Source organism: Ctenopharyngodon idella, chromosome 16, assembly GCF_019924925.1.
Source record: "Ctenopharyngodon idella isolate HZGC_01 chromosome 16, HZGC01, whole genome shotgun sequence".
NCBI lineage: Eukaryota > Metazoa > Chordata > Actinopteri > Cypriniformes > Xenocyprididae > Ctenopharyngodon > Ctenopharyngodon idella.
In genome coordinates, this window is record NC_067235.1 from 19,930,148 (window position 1) to 19,955,200 (window position 25,053).

Genomic DNA, 25,053 nt, shown 5'->3' on the forward strand with positions numbered 1-25,053 from the left:
TCAGACACTAGACTTTTATTTAGACCCAAACACCAAAGTGAATGTGTAAACTGTGGGGCATTGTTTTGTGTTGCAAAGCGTTGTAGCAGTACACTGCAACAGAGCCACATCCCGTGAGTCACTTCCTGTGGAAATGTCATATTGTAGCATGGAGGACACTGGGGAAAGAACTTTTTTTTTAGAAAGTTTATTACATTGCCTCCGCAGTGTGGTTTGAGTGCATGAAGTTCTCCTGATTTATGATTACAGGATGCAGACTGTGTCTGTTTGTGGAATTATGACTCATTCTGAAGGTCTTTCTTTGGGGTGATTTCTGAAGAGGGTCAGAGGTCACTGGTCTGATGTTCCACACTGTTGGTGGTGAAACACACTACCTTTCAAACGTTTGTGGTCAGTACGTTTTTTTTTTTTTCTTCTTTTATTCCGAAAGGACATATTAAATTGAATAAAAGTGACAGTTAAGACTTTTACATAGTTAAAAAAAAAAAAAAAAAAAAATCTATTTCATATAAATTCTGTTCTTTCTACTGGAAAAATTCTGGAAAAATGTATCAAGGTTTTCACAAACTGATTTCAACAGGGTTATTAATAAGACATGCTTCTTGAGCACCAAATCAACATATAAAAATGATTTCTGAAGGATCATGGGTCACTGAAGTCTGGAGTAATTTGTCATTACAGAAATAATTACATTTTAAAATATATTAAAATAGAAAACAGTTATTTTAAATTGTAATAATATTTTACAGTATTACATTTATCTTTTGCTGTGTTTTTGATCAAATAAATGCAGTATTGGTCAGCATAAAAGACGGCTTTCAACAAAACAATAAAAAATTTTACAGACCCAAAACGTTTTGTAGCGTAGTTGATGCCGAATCATGGATATCTGTCACTTTTCACAAATGGGCTACAAAATAGGGTCTGACACTCAAAAAAAGTCTTCTAGTTTTTTGTTTTTGTTTTTTTTTTCTCAACAAATGGTCGATGACAGGAGGTGCTTAATCGGTCGAAAATGTTAATACATACTTATCAACCTCAGGAGATCATATTAAACATTATATGAGCGTCTTTTATTTTCTGTTCATTTTCTCCAAGGTCTGCAACTTTAACAACTCTGTTAGCAATTTAGGGTGTGTATAAATAAAACAATAAGCCCCAAGAAGCCTTGGTTTACAGTGAATTTAGAACAGTTGTTAGGCACGACGCAGAGCGGAATAATACCGTATAAAGTAATACTGATGTATTGAGGTCACATGTTTATGTTTTTAGAGTAATTTACAACAGCTTTGAACGTGGCTCAACAAGTCAAAAATCAAGGACAGGAACTATCGGTTTTATAATACTAATTAAACCTTGATTTATTTAAACATTAAATAACCACCAACATGAAATAGGCACATTGTGTAAAATAAATAATAAAAAATTAAATACTTTGCTAGTTTGGAAGCAAATGTTGGTTTGTAAATAAAATTACACTTTTAAAAAGATAAAGAAAAATACAATTTTTCACAACTTGAATAACACAGCAATATTTGAACAAATTGGGAAAATGGAATGAGATTATTTACTTGTCTTCCCATAATGGTGTAGAAAGGGTCAAAATTGTGTTAAATATTATATAAAATTACATTTTTGATAATTAATTTTAATTAGTAATTACATCAATTCAACAGATTGTCAAAATTATGACATTGTTATGTTTAATTGTTGGATACGGTCGAGAGACAAGGGTCTCCCAATTAAGCGTAAGGACTTTTCTGTGGGACTCCAGCTTTTCTTTACCTTCTTCATGTCTGATATCTGTGCGATTCTGTACAGCATTTACTTGCACATATTAAACAGAGCTTAATGATTTTAAAATTAATTCTAGCCTGCGAAAAAATGAAGCGGCTGTCTCTGGGGTGGTAGATTGCTCTCACAGCTTTGTGCAATCTTGCTGATCTCTTGTTCTGTTTGATGATAGCGGCTTGGTCTCAGCAGGCCTACCCCAAACAATGTTGTCATGCATATTGTTCAACATCTTGATTAAATGCTTGATTCCTCTGTGGCCCACTTTTGAATAAGTGAGCTTTTTTTGATCATCATGAGATTGCTGTTAACTGCACCCACTGATAACACTGATCTATACATGATAATTTCAAAGGAAAGGCATGAGTTTTCTTAAGAGTAGTAGAAATCATTTAACTTACTCGGTTTGTCAGCATGCTCTTCCACACTCTGTCGGGCATCTGTACCATTGAGCCCTGAAGATGAAAAGATGAACATCATCATGAGTATTTCTGAGAACATGATGCTTGAGGCCAGAGGCCAAAAACTGTCACTTCAGTCTAAAGAGTAAAAGTAGAACAGAGCGCTCAAATCTACGGTCTTCCAATCTGCTGTAAGTCTTCACAGTCTACAAAAACAATTATCATCAAAGACAACAGCAATGAGACACTGTTGAACAAGATGCATTAAAAGAGCTCAGCTCAACAGAAAAACAACAAAAAATGATGTTCTGCAAAACTTCGGTAATGTTTGTGTTGGGTTACAAAGATGTCTTTGCATTTAGTTCACATCTGAAGACTGTCAAGGTGTGAAAAATTAAAATACATAACATGGAATAAGTTTGAATATCCTGTTGTGTGAAGAAAACATGTAGATATTTGACAGTTTTACACAATATGAATGAGACTGTGAGATAAAATATGTACAAGCTATCTAATAATAAAGTTAAGTCATTGTAGTTATTGTAGGACTATTTATTGAAACCCTGCTGTGTTAAAGCAGACTAAAATGGCTGCTGATTGTGTATTTTAACACAGCATGGTCCTCTAAATTTGTTTCTCCATATGTCTTACATGAAGTAGTTACAAACGGTGGAAACTCGGAGCTGATGCTCGTCTTGGTCATTAACACATACTCAAAAAAGTCACAGAATGAAATTGATTCAGAAAAAAAAAAGATAATTGCATTTGTGACTAGTATGTTCTCATACTATTTAAGTGTTCTCAGCGAATCCCAAAAAAAAAAAAAAAATTCTTACAAAAATGGCTTGATGTCTATGTCCGCTTTTGGTACTTTATTTAGGGGGGAAAAATGACTCTCACAGAATAAAATAAATGTAATAAATAAGTTTAAGTTTACAATTAATAATTTAATATGCTCTATGACACTAGATTTGTTGTATTACAAAAGGAGAATTAATTATTAATTAAAAATTAACAAAATTAAAAAATTAATTTGTAAGATTTTTTTCTCAGATTAACAGTTATTTTATATAGACCAATCTTTTTTTCTTTTTTTTTTTAATCAAAACACAATTTGTATTTGTATTATTATGCTCTATTTCTGTCTGGATCCTATCTGCACTATGCATTCTTTACAGCAAAACACTTAAAAAATATAACATTTGTCTTATTCTATTATTGAAACACTTTTCTATAAATGTAAAGCCTTGTAAATGTCTACTTGTCATGTTAATAACATCTGCAGCTTGTTGTACGCAATCTTAAATGGACTCCATATAGTCTAAAACTGGCTATTAGGAAAATTTAGCTATATGATTTGTTTTTTTTTTACTTTTAGCCATCTTATGCATTTGACTTACAAATAAAGTCATCGTTCTTCATTTAATCTCCTGTGAAGTTAATCTTATTTACTTACCAATGTGTCATGGTGCACTGAAGTGCATAAATGAATCTCTGGTTGCACTTTGTGCAAGCAGCTCTTTGGAAAAGCGTCGTAATGAGCCGAGGCATCGGTGTACTTTCTTTTGTAACTTTAAAAAAAAACCTTCAGATTGCATAGTGCTGCATTAGTTAAACTGAGCTTTGTTTTAACCACAAAGCATGTCTTACAACAAGTCTTTTGTTGAAAGTGCACATTTGATTTTCCATCTATGATAGTGATTGTCTCTCAAGAGCTAGTTAGATGTATTGTGCAATAGCCTTTGAAAATTGTACAACCTCTCTGCTAAAGTATTATCAACTTAATAGACTTTTTAAATTAAATATTAAAATATGTTTAAACATTTTTTTTAGAATATAGAATATAACACATCGCAGTTGAACTCAAGCTCTTTAGATGAAAGACCCAGCCTGCCTACACAAACCATACATCAGAACCATTTTACCTTGAGACACGGACAAAGCCTGGAGAACAACACACAGCAGCAGAAGTGGCATCTCTCAGTCAGTCAGCCTAACAGCCAAAGATTTCTGTTCGTCCCTGACGGAGAGTTACTCTGACTGATGAACGTGACCCTGCACCTTCAGCCTTTGGTGTTTGTGCAGTTGCTGCATGTGGTTTCCACTACGGGGCGAATTCGAGCATCATGCCTCACATATGCACTCACTACCACAAACACACACCCTATTTTGCTACCGTCACAGCCAGGTCAAGTGCACATTTGCGGTGTTATACCAATAAACTTTCACTTCATATTTCACCTCATTTTGGACTGCTTTAAAAATATGTTTCAGTGGATAATGGAGTTTCGATTCTAGCATTAGTTTTGTAACCAAGCTTTTTTTTTTTCCTTTCATTTCCCTCCAGTTCATTAAAGACTTTTGGAGTTTCTTTGAGTATTAAACAAAAGGCTCAAGCTAGCGAGACTCGATTAAGCGTTCATCATGAAGCCCAATTCATCAGTCATCAATTCATCATTGGCCTGGCATTCAATTAATGAACTGAAGGGACAATGAATAGCTGTATGTAGATGAATAGTTTGTTGTTATCATCAAGCCTAAATTACAAGAAACAGTGTTTTAGTTTAAGACGTCAAAGCAGACCCTCCTACACTTGCATCCACTTTCCCAGACTTCAAGCAAGATGTCCATTACCTTATCTTATTGGATTTCTGCATTACAGAGAAACTGGTGGTCATGGACCAATTTTTATTATTTTTTTCTGATATGGGAGCAAGGAAAATAGCTAAATGCAAATAATAGAATCCATCGAACAAAATAAGCTTTTAAAATGGAGGAGAAAAGGTTTCTCATATCTTTTGTTGTTGACATCAAAGGCCATGTGTCCAATCAAATGGTTTTTTGATGTAAATTCATCTGTCATTTGCTATAAGCCAGCCAAATTAGACAGATGCCAATATGAACAGGTTGCATGACATACCTTCAGCTTTAAAAAGCAGGAATGAAACTGCGCAAGGTAAAAAGAAAATATGACCCAGACTGCATTAAATACAGGTTCACTTGCAATGAAAATATAAAGCATGTTTGTGCCAACCGCAATGTGTTTTGTGGTGAATTATTGCCAAGAGCATGAAACCATTGAAATTGGAGTATCAGCTGTGTAGAAGCCCTTTTTTTTTTCCTATTCAGCCACTGCACATTTTACACTGTTGGACCTATGTATGACAAACAATAGTACTGTTGCGTCATCACTTGTCTTTCCAACTTAACTTTTTTACTTTGCAACTTTTCTACTTTTCCAGTGTAAAATCAATTTAGAACCACAGTTGTATGGGAATATTATTAGACAACAACTTATCTTTCAAAAATCATATTTCGTATGTTACAAAAACAGCATTCTTCCACCTCATAGGGCCCTATGAAATCCATTTTATTTTTTTCCCAAATTCCGTTTTTTTCTGTTTTAATTTTTCTGGATTCCGTTTTTTTCAGTTTAATTTTTTTTTGGGCTGGATTTTAATAGTTTAAATTAAATTTTAGTAATCAAAAAGCATGTCTAATTGATTGAAATAATGAAACTTATCCAATTTAACAACAATTTATTAAAAGTTTAACAAAAAATTACATTTTTTAGGGCCCTATGATACACGTTTTATTTTTTCCCCTCAAATTCTGTTTTATTTTTACCAAATTCTGTTTTAACTTTTCTGGATTCCATTTTAATTGTTTAATTACATTTTAATAATCAAAAAGCATGTCTAATTAATTGAATTCTTAAAAACAACAAAATTTATTAATTTAAAAAAAAAAAGTATTTTTATAAGGTTTTTTATTTTTTTTTCAGAAATTTTCCACGTCATTCATTTCAGAAGCACATGGACATGCAGGATTTATATTTAAATAGTCTATTTGCGGTTTAATATTCACGAACACAAGTCTATATCGTGATTTAAGTGTACTGACCTGCTTTTTATTCATTCATCAAAAATTGGACAAATTCCGTGACATTCCGCGTTATATACTAAATTCCGTTTTTATGACTGGATTCTGCGATTCCATCCGCGTTTTCTGCATCGTGGAAATCATAGGGCCCTAACCTCAGAAACATCGCTAAGCTATGAAACATGCTATCTGTTTCTGATGCAGAAAGGCTAATTCATGCATTCATGACGTTGCGTCAGTTACACTTTCTTCGTAAGCTGAATACGGAAGACGGTCTGGCGGAAGCTAGATATTTTTCTTTATAACTTGTTAAATATGGATATTTTTCTTACACAAACGCATCGTTTCGCTTCAGAAGGCCTTTATTTACCCCCCGGAGCCGTGTCGAGTATGTTTTGCTTTGGATGGATGCACTTTCTCGTTGGTCCCGTTCACTGCCATTATAAAGCTTGGACGCGTCAGGATATTTATTAATATAACTCAGATTGTGTTCATCAGAAAGAAGAAAGTCATATACACCTAGGATGGCTTGAGGGTGAGTAAAGCTTGGGGTAATTTTAATTTCAAAGTGAACTAATCCTTTAAGTTCTATATCGATTGCAAAGTATTGCTACTGACCCATTAGGCCCTAAATGGTTCAGCTCCTGTGTATTTAACCGATCTTCTATCGCCATACAATCCATCACGCACTTTAAGGTCACAAAACTCTAGACTTTTGGAAGTATCTAGGATATCTAAGTCCACTAAAGGAGGGAGAGCATTTCCCATTTGGCTTCTGAATTCTGGAATAGCCTTCCTGAAAATGTTCGGGACTCAGACACACACTCTCAGTTTGAATCTAGATTAAAGACACATCTCTTTAGCCAAGCATTCACATAATACATCTCATAAGCCTTGTACTCCAGTTATATCAGATGAAATGCACATAATTATCTTTTGCATGAAATTGTATGAACAGCAGCTACACTAATTATTTTCCATTTGCTTTTCTGTTTTATCTCAGGATGCCCATCCTGAGGTAACTAGAGATTATACCAGCTCCAGATTGGATCCAGCCTCTCACAAAGATTTCAGATGATCAACACCTGTGAAATGACGCCAACCTCTGCCAGGACTTCAGATGACACCAACTCTGAATCAACATACACAACTGCCAAATTTTCTATATATTGTAATGATTATGATCACAACTTGTAATAACTGCTTTAATGAGATCATTGTTTGCCTAAATGAATACATGATGTTAGCTAACTGCATGATTTGAATTATCTTAGAAGTGTACATTTCTGGACATACGGACATTACTTGGACAAAGTCACCTCTGAAAACAAATTACTTTAAACTGTAATGCAGAAACATGCATTTTCTGTAAAACTGCTCTGAAATGATATGTATTGTGAAAAGCACTAAACAAATACATTAAAATTGAACATAATTTCTGGCTGATAGTACTGAAAAACTGTAGCAAATTTTCTTTATAGAGTTCGAAATGAAAATAAAGAATAACTTGACCTTTCTTTCATGTGGACTTTCAGTGATCTAACCAGATTTTTGGGAATCGCTCAAACTGAGACTCTTAGAAATGTTGCAGATCTAATGCAGCTTTGGGTGAACTGAGCATTATGGGATAGCGTGGCTTAGTGGTTAAAGACCTGGGATGTGTTTCTCAAAAGCATCGTGAGTGAAGTTGACCTATAGAGACCATTGGTGGCAATTGTTCTATGATTAGGCTTATGATGCTTTTGGGAAATGCAGTCCTGGGCTGGTTACCGTAAGGTCGCACATTTGACCCCACAAGGGATGAACCTTTAAGGATTGTACCTTTCACATGGGTGACTTAATGTAAAGTCATGAAAACAAATCTTATTAAAGGAGGAACCCAGGCCAATCACAGAGACTCCTTTGACAATAAGCAACCAGGAAACACCAACCCTCTAGCATAGCAACAGCCTGACAACCACCAACAACATCATGTCATCGTGGCAACAACTTTGGATGGTTTTTTTTTTTTTTTTTTTTTTTTATAAAATGTAAAAATTGTAAAAATGTAAAAGTTCTTCTGGTATACTTTTTAGCTGCATATCTGTGCATAACCACAAGAGGGAAGCTCTAATGTTATTTGATTTTCTTGAAGTATAGCTGAAGTGTGAAAAGTATCCACCATTCATGTATCACCTTTAACTTTGTGTATTTATTTCAACATCCGTTTCATGTTGTTAGTGATTTCAGGTCGACTGCTGTGGCCACATTGTCAGCCACAGGAGATATTATATGCTGGTCGAAACACTGCTGAGTAAAAAAGATTTGCGTCTCCACAGCACAAATGCACCGAGATCTTTCTCTCATCTCTGCTAATAGAAAACACAACAGGTTATGGCTTTCTCAGCATTATGGGCCTCTCAGGAAACCTTCATGCTAACAGTACACAGTCCTAAAAGCAAAGCTGTTCAAGGACAACACTTGAGTCACTGTATATTTTTAGATATAGAGTGAAAATGTACAGTCAGCTAGTTATTAATCTCTTATCTTGTCAAATGTTACCACTCTTAGACCCCAAGCAGTAGCTGTGCAAAACCTGAACAAAAAGAACCAAATATTTTCTTCAAACTAATTAACCTAGGCAGTATGCTGTTATCAGGCTAACTAGCTACCTCACATTTATAGCCTCAATTATATAATGTAATATATAGGCTACATTACTGTTCAAAAGGTTGGGGCCTGTAATGGGGCCTGTAACACTTTAGGCTCACCAATGCTGCGTTTATGTAATACAGTAAAAACAGTAACATTGTGAAATATTAATATTAATGTAAAATAACCATTTTCTTTTTTTATATATATATTTTAAAATTTATTCATCTGATGCTCTTTGTTATTATCAATTTTGAAAACAGTTTTGCTGCTTAATATTTTTGTGGAAATCATGATTTTTTTTAAGGATTCTCTGAAGATCAAAAGAACAGCATTAATTTAAAATTGAAATATTTTGTAATATTAAATATATGTCTTTCCTGCCACTTTTGAACAATTTATTCCATGCTGAATAAAGGTATTAATTTCTTTAAAAAAAAAAAAGTACCCAAAACAAGATTGTTTGCTTGTTATCCACTTTGTAACATATATGATCTATAATGGATTTTTGCTTTAATAAACATTAACATGATGATATACGTTTACATTTATATAGGCTATATACTACATAACTTCATTTGCAAGACAAGTTATTTTTCACTGTGGGATGGGCTATTTTGCTTACATTTACATTTAATGGGTTAGTTCACCCAAAAGTGAAATTTATGTCATTAATTACTCACCCTCATGTCATTTTAAACCCCTCATGCGTACGAGACTGACAGGGTAAAGAAGAAATTGTTGAATAAAGTCGTTATTTTTGTTTTGTTTTTGCGCACAAAAAGTATTTTCGTCGCTTCATAACATTAAGATTGAACCGCCGTAGTCACGTTGACTATTTTAACGATGTCTTTAATACCTTTATGGACCTTGAATGGCGGAAATTACAATGCTTTCTATGAGATAAAAAAACCTCTCGGATTTCATCAAAAATATCTTAATTTGTGTTCCGAAGATGAACGAAGGTCTTACAAGTTTGGAACGACACAACGGTGAGTAATTAATGACAGAAATTTAATTTTTGGGTGAACTAACCCTTTAAGATATCTCTCATGCTGTTCTTTGTGTCTAGCCATCTCTCAAAGAATTTATGCTCACCATATAAATTAAAATGAATACTAATGCCCTCCAATGCCATTTTGCTGCAGTAGGTAGCTACGCATTTAGAGCCACAAGATGGCAACATTGAGCTATTCTAACTTGCTTTGGCATGAAAGGAGTTATAAGAAAGACATAAAGTAGATGGGTATGTTGCCATGGCCAACGTTCAGATATCTAGTTTAGCACTCAATGGCACAACTGACCAATAAAAATCAAGTATTCCAGAGACCTGTGTATAAGTGTTACCTTAATAACAAAACCACATCTTTAATAATTCAGTTAGATAAAATGAAAACATCTTGCTCTACAGATGAAAACATAAGTCCTACAAACATGTTTAGAGCACATCAGAGATGACAGGCCCCTTCTGGAACTCGTTTTCCAAGAGGCATCTTCAATAAATCCACTCACTGGAGGTCATGCCACATCTATAGACCTTACTCGCAGCACCATGACAGGTATGAAAGCGAGGCTGTGAAGGAGTTGCTTAGCATATTTTCAAAGGCATCCGCTGCAAAAAACTGTATAAACCTCCTAGATCACTTATCATTTATCACAGCTCATGTTGTCCAGAGTTTTTTAACAGTACAGCCCTCTGAAGAGATGTACTGTATGTCTATCCCTCACAGCTTCGCTTTTATTCCCGTTAAAGATGTTGCAGCTGTGAATAAGGTCTATTTGTATTGTTTAATTCATAAAAGACATCAGAGAACACAGAGACCTGACTCACAGTAGGCTACCAAACAACAAATTACCGTCAGTGCGTGAAACAGATTTACTGTCACACTAAATGGGCTGAAATTGCAGGTTATTTTCATCTACATTGAGGATCAGAGGTGAACTGCTGACAGGCAAGTGATTCGACCGACCCATGAATCTCTTGTATAAATGGTCGATAAAACTTACAAACAAAAATCAAATACAATATCTGGAAACGTCCCTCTATAAATGATTCTGATATAACCAAACAAACATATTCATATGCTACACATCACACCAGGAAAAGCGACTGTATTTCAAAAAGTTGTTGACATTTTATTTTGTGTGGGCTATTATTCTCAAGAGCAGATCTGGTTTTAATGAAATCCTGCAGGTCAAAAAAAAAACTTTCTTTCCATCAAACTGTGTGAAGACCACTGGCAGTGGTAGTATTTTTTATCCAATACACCTACAGCTCAGGTCATCCAGGTGACATTTCATTATTAAGTATAGACTATTATTCTTACTCAAAACCCTCACAGAACAAGCAAATTCATAACAATCCATAATATGTGTCATTTTATACTATTCAGTAAGGAGTTCTCTGACCTCAATTAAGACATACAATGCTGGGTTCAATCACATCTCTTTTCACAGGCAACCACTATAGTCTTGTAACTATTTATTTCCTGAGATCCGAGTGATTCAGGAAACACACTAAAGTTGGTTATACGTGGCTAGTTCAAGCCAGATTTTTGTGTCTGCAAGTGTCTGTTTGGTACAGAGAGCTGTTCATATGCTTGTAAACAGATAAGATCTAAAAGTAAAATATCTATTGGAAAAAAAGGATATGAACAGACACCCTATTATAATAAAAAATTTGCTAAAATAAATGAAAGCTTGTTTCTGAAAACTAAAAAAAAAAAAACTGAAAAGACCTGCCTGAGCATTGTCAAAGTAATATATCTTCTGTATTTTAAATAATATCTGTGTTAACTGTGCTAAAGGAATTAGACAATGATTAGACAATGAAATATATTAATCGACTATCTTATTAATCATTAACACTCTAAATGTAAACAAACAAATCACAAACATAATCAGCCACCGTCCTTTGGGATATATTTTTGTCATTTAAACTGTCCATCCTGTCACTTGTTTGGTCCAGGTTCTTCTATGAAGGCATGACAACAAGCAAACTGTCCAAGTGAATTGGCCTCTACAGACTTTATTGTCATAGAGTTGGTGATGTTTGTCTACCCATGGACTGTCCATGGCTAATTCAAATGCTTTATTCTTAATTATCATGACAATTAGCATATTGGTTGCAGTAATTAAAACAGGACACAGTATGAACATAAAAGGCTCTTGAGATTCCTCAAGCGCTCCTCCAACCCTCAAATGCCAAAGAGCTGACCACCACAAAGCATTCATTAAAAATTAATCATTTAATAAATGATTCATACACTATAGGGAGAAAGACCCTGACCATTATTTGAAGGATGAGACATCAAACCCTTTTTTTTTTTTTTTTCAATTTCACTATATTAGCAGGTTTTTCTTTTGTGTCAACTCATTGTTTACTGACCCCACGAAACCAGACTGTGCAACATTTCTGCTCAATGTCAATAGTAAACATCAAATAAAGTTATTAGACCCAGAGTTGTAACTTCAATGAAAATATATACAGTCCCACATCATCCCAATAATGACAAGGTAGGCCTATATAAGTGACTCGATACCACCAAAATAAACAGCCTAGGACACTAGGTAGAAAGGCAAGAAATTAACAGTTTGAGCTAGCACAGAAACAACTGTTTACTGGTAGTAGTCATAATCCAGCATTCTTTCAATAATTGGCTGGCTCACTTTTGTGTCAGTGAGCACACTGCACTGTTTTTACCTTCCAAAAAATGGTGCAGATGGAGGCTCGCTTTACAGACCCTGATAACAATCCCTGTAGGGGTTAGCGCGCGAGAGTGATATTGCTTTTATATAAGACAAACAATAAGTTAATATTTAATAACTTACGTTTTTGACACTATATTGTCCGTTTCTTTGTCTGTTTTTGCTCCGCAGACAGTAATCATTCCAAACGAAGCCACAACAGTATCAATATTTCAGTCTCCGAGCAACACAAAGCAGGTACCGTTCATGAATGAATCAGAGTGAATGAATCGGTTGACTGAATGATTCAATAACTCATTAGGCTTGTTTGAGATGCATCGGAGCTGCGCAGACCGATCGGCGTATGACATCAAAGTACCGCGAGAGCGACTGGAGAGTAACCGACTCCTTATTCTTTTGAATCACTCTCGCGGTACTTTGATGTCATACGTCAATCGGTCTGCGCAGCGCCGATGCATCTCGAACAAGCCTATTGTACAATCGTTCTTGAACGAATCAGAGTTGTTGAACGAATCGGTTGAATTGATAATTGATAACATAACCATACTACTTTACTATTTCTGTAAAATATTTATATGGCACAAATAGTACGAATACTACACTAGAATAATATTGCACTATTCAGAGCTGCGTTAAGCCCCGACAAAACGTTGCAAAAAGTTTTTTAAACGGAAACGGTGGTGTGTTGAACAACCTGTTCTGACGACGCAAGAGTTGCAACTATGGCAGCTGAGAAGGCTTTTCTTTGTGTTCTTTTTGAAGAATTTTTGGAGGATGCTGAATTCGGTATAAATATGTGTTTAATACTCCAAAACACACTCAATGTTACAGTCACTGCCCTTGCCATCCAGAATAAAAGAGAACAGCACTTAAGAAAGCACTTAATTACCATTGTGTATGAAATTTGGTAAATAAATAAATGAAGCTAAAAATATAAACAACTACATCATCATGTTGATATGCTATATTTTTACTTTATAAAACAGTTCCTGTCCTTGATTCTGATTGGTCAATAGCTGTGTTTTATTCACGATAAAACATGGCTATGGCACTTCACCCAACGGTTCTGTGTATCACTACACAACACGCTTAGCAACCACTCTTAGCAACGTAAACTGTTTGTTCTCAGTTGATATTGTTAATTTAAGCTTACTGTAGGCCTATTATGTAGAAGAGTACCGTGAGAAAGAGATCGAGTGAGCGAGTTTATTACCTGCATTCAGATTTAGCATTTTCCTTCAGGTCAGTCCTATGTTCATAATAAAAAAATCTGTTTAAATGTCCGCTGCAATATCTTGTCCTTTTAACAGTTAAGGGGTTTTCCAGTGACTGACAGTGCTAGTCAAAGCATTTGTCAGTTGCGTCTTGTTCCGTGTTCACAACAATTCAGTCTTTTCAATATGAAAGTCTGACTGACTCATTCATAAAGACAGTCTTTGCCACCATCTAATGTAACTTCTGTTGCTGTTCACGGTCAGGGACTATTTATTCCAGTGGAAAAAAGGCTTTTAGTTATTTTACTTCATGAAAGTTGCGTTGATACATATATTTTTTGGCTTTAATATTTGTATTGTGTGGTAACCATTTTATAAAAGCAGTAAGGTACTCGAGGCTGGTGCTGTATCGTGAATAAGTCACGGCTGAAGGGGTTGCAGGCAACCTAACAACGCCCTTCAGCCGTGACTTATTCACGATACAGCACAGCCTCTCGTACTTTATTGCTTACATAAAACTCTTACGACAAACATGTTTTCTAATATCTTCAATTGTTGCATATACCGAGCTGCAGTGGACACATTTGTAAATGACCCATTGTGCAAGCTGTCTCTTTAATACCACGTGGTTTATATACATGTTGCTGCTGATTGGGATGGCATTTTTGACACACCCACCAAACAAGATAAAACATATCAAACCCCGTTGCACACCGTTTCCAGGAAATGTGTCATTCAACCCGGAAATCATAGCAAAACGTTGCGCAGCAGTTTGAGCTTGAACGTGCCCCAGTTGACAAACACAAACCGGTTAGTTTTGTGACTCTTTCTGCAGGTTACAAGATAACACCAGTAGGTGGTAATAAGTGACTGTCTATGAGTAAGTTTGAGTCATGTCAAAAAAGTGGCATGTGCAAATAAATGACGCTGGACAGTTTCTCAGAACTATCACATATATCCCTATAGGTGAGCTCTATCAAAGGTTGAGGAAATAGATTAAGGAACTGTGTGTTTCTGAACATTGTCAGATTGGACTTTCCATCATGCACTCATGCTCAAACTCATGCACAATCATCTAGATCTCACCATCAGGCTACAAGAACACTGCACTGCCCATTTTCTCTTTGCTCTGTATTGATTTGTAGTTTACTTCAGCATCTTGCTAGATATGCAGTGCTGTCAGCTGCCACGGTCTTTGTGGTTGTTAAGCGTTACACCATGGCTCTGCAAAGAACAACAAAAAAACTGACCCAACATGGCCTGCATTTGGAAGACCACCTAGAGAGAGAATTTAATTCACTATGCTCAGTAGCATTAGTAATGAGTCAAAAAGGTCATATGATCATAACACCGGAACTGACATATGCTAAAGCATAGCAATTAAAAATAAAATCTGAATGACCTTGTCAGAAAAAGTTAGATGTAGATCTGAAAAATGCATAGAAAGTACACTTTTGACTTGGTGTTTTTTTTATGTATTCAAAGTCATGGCTTTGAGATAAAGCTTCAATTTTCTCCTATTAAACACTGAAAGCAATAATTACAACTAAACTTGAAAAAAGCACAGCAGACTCCTTTCACAATAATTGCATTCATTTCCTTTTCTGACTTTGTGGCAAATTAGGCTGTAATTAGTGTTTTATTCCTCCTGGTGTCTCAATGAGATGAAGATTAATTGTACAACATAGTAATTGTTTTTTGTTTTTTTTCGAGGGCACTTGATGTCAACATTTCTAAGTCCCACTTCTTCATAGCTTTCAAACTAATGCTATTTACTTGTTCAGTAAATCCTTTATGTACGACACAGTTCCCCTGGCAACCCTGTATGACGCTAAAGGAGAATTCTGCTTGTTTTTGACGCTGCCAGAAGTGTGAAACAGTGAGATTGAACTCCCTCTGAACTTTCTTAACTGAACTTTCAAATTACATTATGAGCATATTTTTTTCCAGGATTAAATTTGATTTGTAATCTCAGATACTGTATGTGATCTGACTCCAATGTATGTTTAATGATTCTTTATTCACATCCATTTTTGTTATGTTCTGTTTTGTTCTCACTGTGAACAATACAGTAGGAAGACAAGAAAATGCATAATTGTATTAATTTACAGATGTATTTACAAAATATACACTGTAAAAAATATTTTCATGATTTGTTACACATTTTTTCATTTGTCAAATCAACTTAATTAGTATAATTAGTGTGGTTCAGATAACATAATATATGAGTTTCTGTTGATTAAACCAATCACCTTCATTAAATTAACTCAAATTTTTAATTTCAATGAACTCAAAATTTTAAGGAAACTAGGTAACTTACTTTTTTAAGTTAAACCAACAATTCTTTTTTACAGCATACACTAGTGTTCAAAAGTTTAAGGCTGAGAAAACTTTAAAACATATTCAGCAAGGACAATAAATTGATCAGTGAAAGTGACAATAAAGGCTTTTATATTTTAAAAAGTAACTCTATTTCATAAATGCTGTTATTTTGTACTTTCTAGTAATCAAATCCTGAAACATGCAGTTAACACAAAAAATATTAAGCAGCACAACTGTTTTCAACATTGATAATAATAAGAAATGTTTCTTGAGCAACAAATCGGCATATTCGATTTCTGAAGGATCATGTGACACTGAAGACTGGAGTAATGGTGCTGAATCAGGCCATCACAGGAATAAATTACATTTTAAAATATTCAATGATATTTCACAATATAACTGTGTTTGCTGTATTTTTAATCAAATAAATGTAGCCTTGGTGAGCATAAGAGACTTCTTTCAAAATCTTCCCAACCCCAAACATTTGGACAGTAGTAAAAGGTGAATTTATTGACTTTAAATAAAATATAGATGGACAAGGGCAGGTGAGCTGAAATAAACAGAACTATCCATCTATTAACCAAGAGAAAGAAAACGTCCCTGACTGCTGATGAAGAAAAGAACAACACAGTTTTTCATGTCAGCTTCTTTACTTACTCTACATGTTTAAAATGCCTAAACAAAAGCAATTGCCCTTCTTCAAGTCTCCACAACAGGTCTCACGTACACACATATCTCACATATCTTCTTGGACAGGCTCACGTCCCAACAGTGATTTTCCTCACCTTCCTGCAATGGCAGAGGAATTTGGAAAACACATTGATGTGGTATAGAGCTGAATACTGACCAATGACATTTTAAATAACAAAAGCAGTTTTAACTTTCAGCATCTCTTTGGCCTTATCTTGATGGAAACTTGCAAACAGATAAAAGCACACTAAATTCACATGGCAAATTATGACAATAACCTCATGCTCCGTACAGATAAAAATATGGGGTATGCACCACTGATTTCATTTGGTTCATGATAAGAGCAGTTTTGCTTTTATGGTGTCTGAACAATGAAACAGAACATCACAGGCAGCAGAGTGCAACTGAATAAGAGGAGAAAAGCATCCACTATAGCGAATGCAGCAGTTGGGTGATTTTTAGTATAAAACCTTGATCAGAAGTGGGAAGGAAGTAAAGTAACAGGATGAAAAACTCAGAATGTGCCTGTTTATCATCCAAGCCTTCAAAGTAACAGTGCATTAGACCACAGACCAGGATATAGATTATGAAGGACAAATGGCAAATGTTTACTCTCAAATGGCCAACGCTGTTCGCTGGACTTCGGCATCTGCTGAAAGCTTTTGCAAGTACCGTTGGAGATGTGCACTTTATTGTTAAGTTGCTGCAGTAAGAACACCTCTGAGAACATGATTGTGTAAAGGTAAATGTGCAGTTGTAATAAAATTTTAAATTACAGAGCATGCAGTTTATGGGTATTTTCACACAGCTTTTAGGTAACCAAACAAGAGCTAGGAGTGTAAAAATGGTGCTGCTTTGTAAGGATGGGCAGATTGATATGAAGTATCGATATATCGATACTGATGTTGAGTATTGAAAGTGTCGATACTTAAATTAAAATATCAATACTAAGGTGTGTTTTTTTACCAGTTATTTTGTTTATTTAACAATAAATTTGATGCATACTATATGCATTGAAGTGTACAAATAACGTATGTTAGTGAATAATTTATAGTAGAAGTAATTATAGTTTCCTGTTCATCTGAACATGCAAATGCTGCAAGTCAGAACCAATCAGAACCAATCAATGCCACACCGGCAGCCCTCTCCTCTAATTTCACTTTCTCCCACACCCCACGCCAGATTGGGAGGGGTGGTGGTACTGGTCTGCTTATGTTCAATGAATGGAAGTTTAATCCTCTACCAGCTCTCTGTGACAATAGCACATTTGAATCACATGCAAATACTATCACCTACCCTGCTAAAATCCATATTGTAGTGCTTTATCGTCCCCCAGGTCAGCTAGGTAACTTCTTGGAGGAGTTAGATGTGTTACTATCATCCTTCCCTGAGGATGGTACTCCTCTGCTAGTACTTGGATATTTCAACATCCATCTAGACAAACCTCAGGCTGCTGACTTCTGCACTCTGCTTGCCTCATTTGATCTCAAGCGAGTGTCTACTACAGCTACCCACAAATCAGGTAACCAATTGGACCTCATCTACACACGCTGCTGCTCCACTGATAATATACTGGTCACTCCACTACACACCTCTGACCATTTCCTCATCACTTTTAATCTCAACCTGACCGCTAACTCAAAACACACTCCACCACATGTTACTTTTTCGGCGAAACCTACGCTCACTCTCACCCTCCGACCTATCCTCTTTGGTCTGATCCACACTTCACTCCTTTCTTCTTTCTCTACAAATGTCTCCAATGCTAAAACCACGTACTATCACAATAAAACTAACAATTCTACTGATTCCCGCACACTTTTCAAAACTTTCTCTTCTCTTCTTTGCCCTCCTCCCCTCCCTCCCACATCAGCTCTTACAGCTGATGACTTTGCCACATTCTTCACACATAAAATAACAACCATCAGCGGCCAATTCTCCACACCACATACTGACAATAACATCTTAACGGAAAACACACAAATTCTCCCCTCCTTCTCTTTGCTCTCTGAGGCAGATGTTTCCAAACTCATCCTTTCCAATCACTACCTGTCCGCTTGACCCTATCCCCACTCATCTTTTTCAGGCCATCTCCTCCTCAATTGTACCTGCACTCACTCACATGATCAATTCTTCTCTTCACACTGGTACATTTCCCACAGCTTTTAAGCAGGCTAGGATTACACCACTGCTTAAAAAACCCACTCTGAATCCAGCACTTTTAGATAACTATAGACCGGTATCCCTTCTTCCATTCATTGCGAAGACACTTGAGAGAGTTGTGTTCAACCAACTGTCTACTTATCTCACACAGAACAACCTCCTTGACAACAACCAGTCTGGCTTCAAGAGTGGCCACTCAACTGAGACTGCCCTGCTCTCAGTTACTGAAGCCCTGAGACTGGCACGAGCAACTTCGAAACCATCGCTACTCATCTTGCTGGATCTGTCTGCTGCTTTTGACACAGTTAACCACCAGATCCTCCTGTCAACCCTCAGGTCGAAGGGCATCTCAGGAATCGCACTCCAGTGGTTCGAGTCTTACCTCTCATAAGGTAGGTCCTTCAGGGTATCTTGGAGAGGTGAGGTGTCCAAGTCGCATCATCTTGCTACTGGGGTCCCTCAGGGCTCTGTGCTTGGACCACTTCTCTTCTCCATCTACATGTCATCACTATAATCTGTCATTCAGGAACATGGTTTTTCCTATCACTGTTATGCTGATGACACAACTCTACCTCTCATTCAATCCAGATGATCCGACAGTTGCTGGTCGCATCGCAGCCTGCCTGACAGCCATTTGTGCCTGGATGAAGGACCACCACCTTCAACTCAACCTTGCAAAAACGGAACTGCTTGTGGTCGGTGCCAACCCAACACTTCATCATAACCTTGGGTTCATCATAACCTACCATTCAACTTGGGTCGTCAATCATAACTCCTTCCAGGATGGCCAGGAACCTTGGAGTGGTGATGGATGATTGTTTAAGCTTCACAGATCACATCGCTACAACGGCCCGGTCCTGCAGATTTGCTCTGTACAACATTAGGAAGATTAGACCCTTCCTATCGGAGCTTTCCACACAAATTCTTGTCCAAGCTCTTGTTCTATCAAGACTGGACTATTGTAATGCTCTCTTGGCAGGCCTTCCAGCATGCACTGTCAAGCCTCTACAACTGATCCAGAATGCTGCAGCAAGACTAGTCTTTAACGAACCGAAGAGAGCGCATGTCACACCTCTCTTCATCAGTTTGCATTGGCTGCCAATAGCTGCTCGCATCCAATTCAATGTTTACCTACAGAACATCCACTGGCTCTGCACCACTATACCTAAACTCACTACTTCAGACTTATGCGCCCTCCAGAAGCTTGCATTCTGCAAGTGAACGGCATCTTGTGGTGCCATCCCAAAGGGGCACAAAATCACTCTCACAGACCTTCTCCTGGTCTGTTCCTGGTTGGTGGAATGACCTACCACGCTCTATCCGAGCAGCTGAGTCTTTAGCCGTTTTCAAAAAACTGCTAAAGACATATCTTTTTCGTCAACATTTGACCCAGTAATATAGCACTTTTTTATTTATGTTTTACTGTTCTTTTTTTGATTTTCTATTCTTTCTCCATATATTTTCGTATATATTTAAAAAAAAAAAAAAAAAAAAAAAAAAAAAACCTTGCCACGAGCACTTTACTGATGAAACTGTGACTTGACACAGGACTTACATACTGTTGTACTCATGTTGATTTGATTGCTTCTATTATTCTCATTTGTAAGTCGCTCTGGAGAAAAGCGTCTGCTAAATGACTAAATGCAAATGTAAACGTAATGTTTTTGTGTGTCCCTTTAAATGCAAATGAGCTGCCGCTCCCAAGAAGAGGGCGGAGTTTAGCAGCTCCGATTACCTCACGCAGACTCACTGAAAATGTTAGAAACTGTTCAGCCTGTTATGCTCAAACCGAAGTCGGACAATGATGGAGAGACTCAAGAAGTGACAACATGTAGAATGCAACAGGACGTTTCTGAACAGTTAGTTGATGAATTTATGTAGCTGATGTGGAGTTAACTATCTTAAAGTTATTGATTAGCATATTCTGTCATGATAATCTATAAATCGTGGGAACTGTTGTAAGATGCCTACAGAGTCAGAGAATATATGCTGCATTTAAATTAACTTATGTTGTTGTCTTGGTTTTACTGTAACAGCAATAACATGGCCTCATCCCTTTGTTGCGTGTTCTCAGGGGCAGGGTTTATGTAAATTTTAGGGTTAGTGATGTCACTAACGCGGGAAGGTTGTAGTCCCTACCAGGCATTTGCTGTAGTCCTTAAAAAGCGATTTCTTTAAAAGAAAATATCTCCCTTTTCTCTGAACTTTGAGCATCATAACTGTGCAGATGCTGTTTATGCTCAAACAGCAACATTACACACTAACTAAAGTTAAAAAAAAAGTGAAATCATGATCAACCACCCCTTTTTAAAAATCAGACACAATTACTAGAGGCAAACGTAATAATCAAAAGGTGAATATTTATTAATACGCAATTTAATAAATGTTTATTATTTAATTATTATTTATTAATAATTAGGTGAGCAATACTGCATAGTAATTTTTAAACAATATTTGAGTTAAATAAAACTACCCAGAAGGTTGGGTCAAACATTTAATCCAATCACTGGGTCAAAACAACCCAATCGCTGGGTTTGCAAAAACAAACACTTCTCACAAAACACAATCCTTCAAAAATAGAACTCTTAACAAATACCCCCAAACTACAGAAAAAAACAGATCTCTTGGGATGGATGGATGGATGGATGGATAGATAGACAAAAAGACAGAGGACAGAAGGTACCAACTGAGCTGTTTGTGTTAGTGTATGTAAACATGAATATTCCCAGTTGCTCTGTGTATCCTATAGAGGGTATGTGTTAATGTTGTAACCACTAATTAGGTGTTATCTCAGAGCTTTTAGACAGAGAAGCGAGATCATTCCACCCACAACCTGACATCGCTCGAGCTGATGTGAAGTACATCCTTTGCACTCTTTCAGAAACGCACACAATTATACCAGTCACGCACTCCTCTTCTGCCTGCCATACAGCACATTCCTGACCTACTAATTACCGTAGTCTATTCTTCCAGCTATTAGCCCTTAATGTTAACATGGATTTGGTGAACTGACAAGTGCTGCGAAAACCTTTTGTCAACATCTCACACTGTCAGTTTGATTTGGACTCTTGGGGGGGATTCTCCATTTAACCCTGTCTAAGGCAGACATTGTCTTTACAAAATAAATTACCATGCACTGTACCAGTTTGAACAGAACAACCTGACAAAATGACAGGATGAGCAACGTTTAGATCTGGGATTTTTTTTTTTTTTTTTTTTTAAACACATACATGTTTCCTTCTTCAAATTCAAGGCCCACACTTGTAGAACAATAAATGCTTTATTCATTTATTGGTTCAAAGTGCAGAGAGGTATAAATCAGAAAGGAAAGGTAATCTAGGTGCATGAATGTGAAGGCAAAGTCAGGAAGCGTAACGCATGAGAATGACGCCAATACAACACTTCTCACACTTTAGATTTCTGTAAATACTATTTCTCTTACACAAGACCTGTTGCCTTTGATAAGATGGAATTCATCAAGCCGCAGCTGTGGAGCTTTTTTCCCATTGATTCCTTCTGCAGAATCTAAATAAAGCCACACGCCGGGGCACTGCCACGTTATGACACAGTCAATCACATTTCCTTGAGGAAAAGCAATTTCCACACCATTATCCACAGGTTTCAGTGGATTCCGCTTTACATGAAAGTTAATTGCTTTAAAATTGTGTTTGTTCATTCAAAATATGGTTATTTGGTTTTTAGGAAATAGAATAACTCATGTGATTACTTTGGAGGATGATGAATGAGAGAACATGGTATATTAAGGTTATTGTTTTGAGTACTGCATTAAATATAGGTGGTTCAAATAGAATTCAATGAATATTTTAACTCATACAAATAACTTCAAAATGAAGTATGTTTACTTACTTGAATTTTTAAGGTTTTGTATATTAATAAAGTATATGGAATATTACACTGGAATAACAAAACACTGTATCGAGGGACCAGAATAGACAGTAAGCTTAGCTGGCAACTCCCTAAAAACCATCCAGTCCACCCTAGCAACCACCTAGCAGTGCCATAGCAACCGGCCACAACACATTAACACCCCATATCAATAGTAAACATGATTTTTTTTTACCAAGTACAACATGTTTCTGGATTAACATCTTTGATGAAACTGGAACAACATTCCAATCAACCAATCAGATTTGAGAGACAAGTTTACAGTTTATGTCAAGTTTAAGCTTATAACCAGGGTTAGCTGCTTTACATTAGTGTTATCCACCTATCATTTCCCTCTGATTTTATAGGTGTTATGGGCAGGGTTAGGTTTAGGGGTAGGGATAGGGATAGGGTTAGTACGACTAAATTTTCAGAAAGAGATGTTGTTCCAGGATCAACAAAATATGTTGATCCAGGAACATGTCTTACTTGGCAAAATCATGATAATCCTATAGCAACCCCATGGCAAACACTGACAACAATAGCATTGTTGGCAAGTTTTGCAAATTCAAGCATGCCTTTTTCTTCAGAAAACATATAAATCTGTTGTAAAATTGCCTTGTATTTTCTAGAGAAGAGAAATAACTTGACATTTTCACATCCAATTAACATTATCTGCCAGAAACCTTCCAATTCATTCAGTGCTAACTGGTGTCCTTCAATATAAGCTGTGTATGATAAAGAAATAGTTAAGCTAAAAATGTTGTTTCAATGCTGTATATTGTTATTTTCTGTGGAACAAAATAGACATTTTGAAGAATCATTACACAGCTTTTGCCATATAAAGGTTCACAGCATTGTCAAGCTCCGAAAAGGACCAAAAACAACTATAAAAGCACAATCAAAATTCAAAAACTGACTCCTATTATGCAGTGTCGTAGGGGGTCGCATGTTACACAAAGCAAAGTAATATCAGAAAGCCCAGCCAGCTCTAAATTGTGCGGTCACAGAGCAGACTATTGCATAGTAATGATGGGTGTTAAGGAACGGAGAAAGATCTTCCTCCTACTCTCCTCATGCATTATGCTATCAGACACAAAGGGCAAAAGCACATCCAGCATTTTTAAAAGATGAGATGAAAGCCTCATATCCTGCAGTGTGTGTGTGTGTGCACTCCCTCTGATCACTGAGGTTAAAAGAACTCCTCCTAAGGACTGATGTTGCCTTAAAATGCATCTGATTTGGGCAGTCGCTACTACCATGTCACACATTCAAGTCATAGGCTATACATAAAATAGGGAAGGTAAACTAAAATAAATGAGTCATACCAGTGGATATGCACACAACCTGCATCACAACAACTCTAGATATCCATGAGCAAGATTTGTTCTCTGTTATTTCTGTGACATAGTCTGTACTTAATACTTTGGGACATGCAGAAATTCTGATTACAGAGCCTTTACAGTATATTCATGTGTATTTGCTGAGACTGCCACAACATTACTGAAGTAAAATTTTCCTCACCAGTGTATTACTGTAGTTTCAAACGTTACATGTTCGTAATACAGTCTCTTTCTGTTTAAGGTGGTTCCTGGACTTGACAGAATAAAGCTAAAAAATCTTGGCAAATTCAAAGTTTCCACACAAAAAAAAAAAAAAAGAAAAAAGAAAAAAGGACGCAACTGTTTGCTGCCAGCAGGGAGCGCACTTTAGCTGTAATTATGAAGCACACTGTAAAACTGACGTGGTGGATCTCATTCAATCTGACATTCTGTTAGTTTTTTTCCTTTCCTTCCACCTACACAGAGACAGAACTCAAACTCATTGAAATGCATCTGATACAGGAAGCGCATTCTGTCAAACTTAACTGATGCTTGATAACTTGTGCAGGCGTATCAAAAAATTTCAATTTTGATTTTTCAGCTCAAGGATTAAATTCGAACTTAGAATGAGTTGTTTGCAGTAACTACTAATTTGCAAACTGCATATACAAACACATTTTACTGCATGAAATCCTTAAAGTGAGTTAAAAAAAAAAAAAAAAGTACATAAAATCAGCCTTCTGACCCCATATTCCATAGCACTATCAAAGACTTTGGCACTATTCAAAGAGGCCTAAATCACAAACGTGTCAGTGACGTCAGACCTGGCAGAAATGTATGGCAATTTTGAATGCACAAAGGCACGAATGAGATTTGAAAGCTACTGTGTGGAGGACACGACCTTCCGAGAACAACATCTTTAATTTCGGTAAATTCAAAGTTTTAATATTATGATTATATGAACAATTTCCCAGCATGTAATTGAGATCAAAACATCGTTTGTGTTTGATGGAAGAAGGACATACAGGTTAGGAACGACATGAG

General features: G+C 36.3%; 1 protein-coding gene across 5 annotated transcripts in view; it reads right to left on the reverse strand.

The window, feature by feature from the left end:
- The window catches only part of LOC127496947 (pleckstrin homology domain-containing family F member 2), a 64,442-nt gene that overhangs the window by 9,686 nt on the left and 29,703 nt on the right, over nt 1–25,053 (reverse strand). For 3 of the 5 annotated variants that reach the window (XM_051864951.1, XM_051864950.1, XM_051864953.1), the window contains exons 1-2: nt 4,118–4,308; nt 2,193–2,246 (exon numbers count right to left, since the gene is read on the reverse strand). In XM_051864951.1, the coding sequence (XP_051720911.1) occupies nt 2,193–2,246; nt 4,118–4,169 (106 nt within the window). In that variant the 5' untranslated portion in view covers nt 4,170–4,308. Of the gene's footprint in view, nt 1–2,192; nt 2,247–4,117; nt 4,311–25,053 lie in introns of those variants that run through there. The other 2 variants (XR_007925402.1, XM_051864952.1) reach the window with 2 other exon arrangements.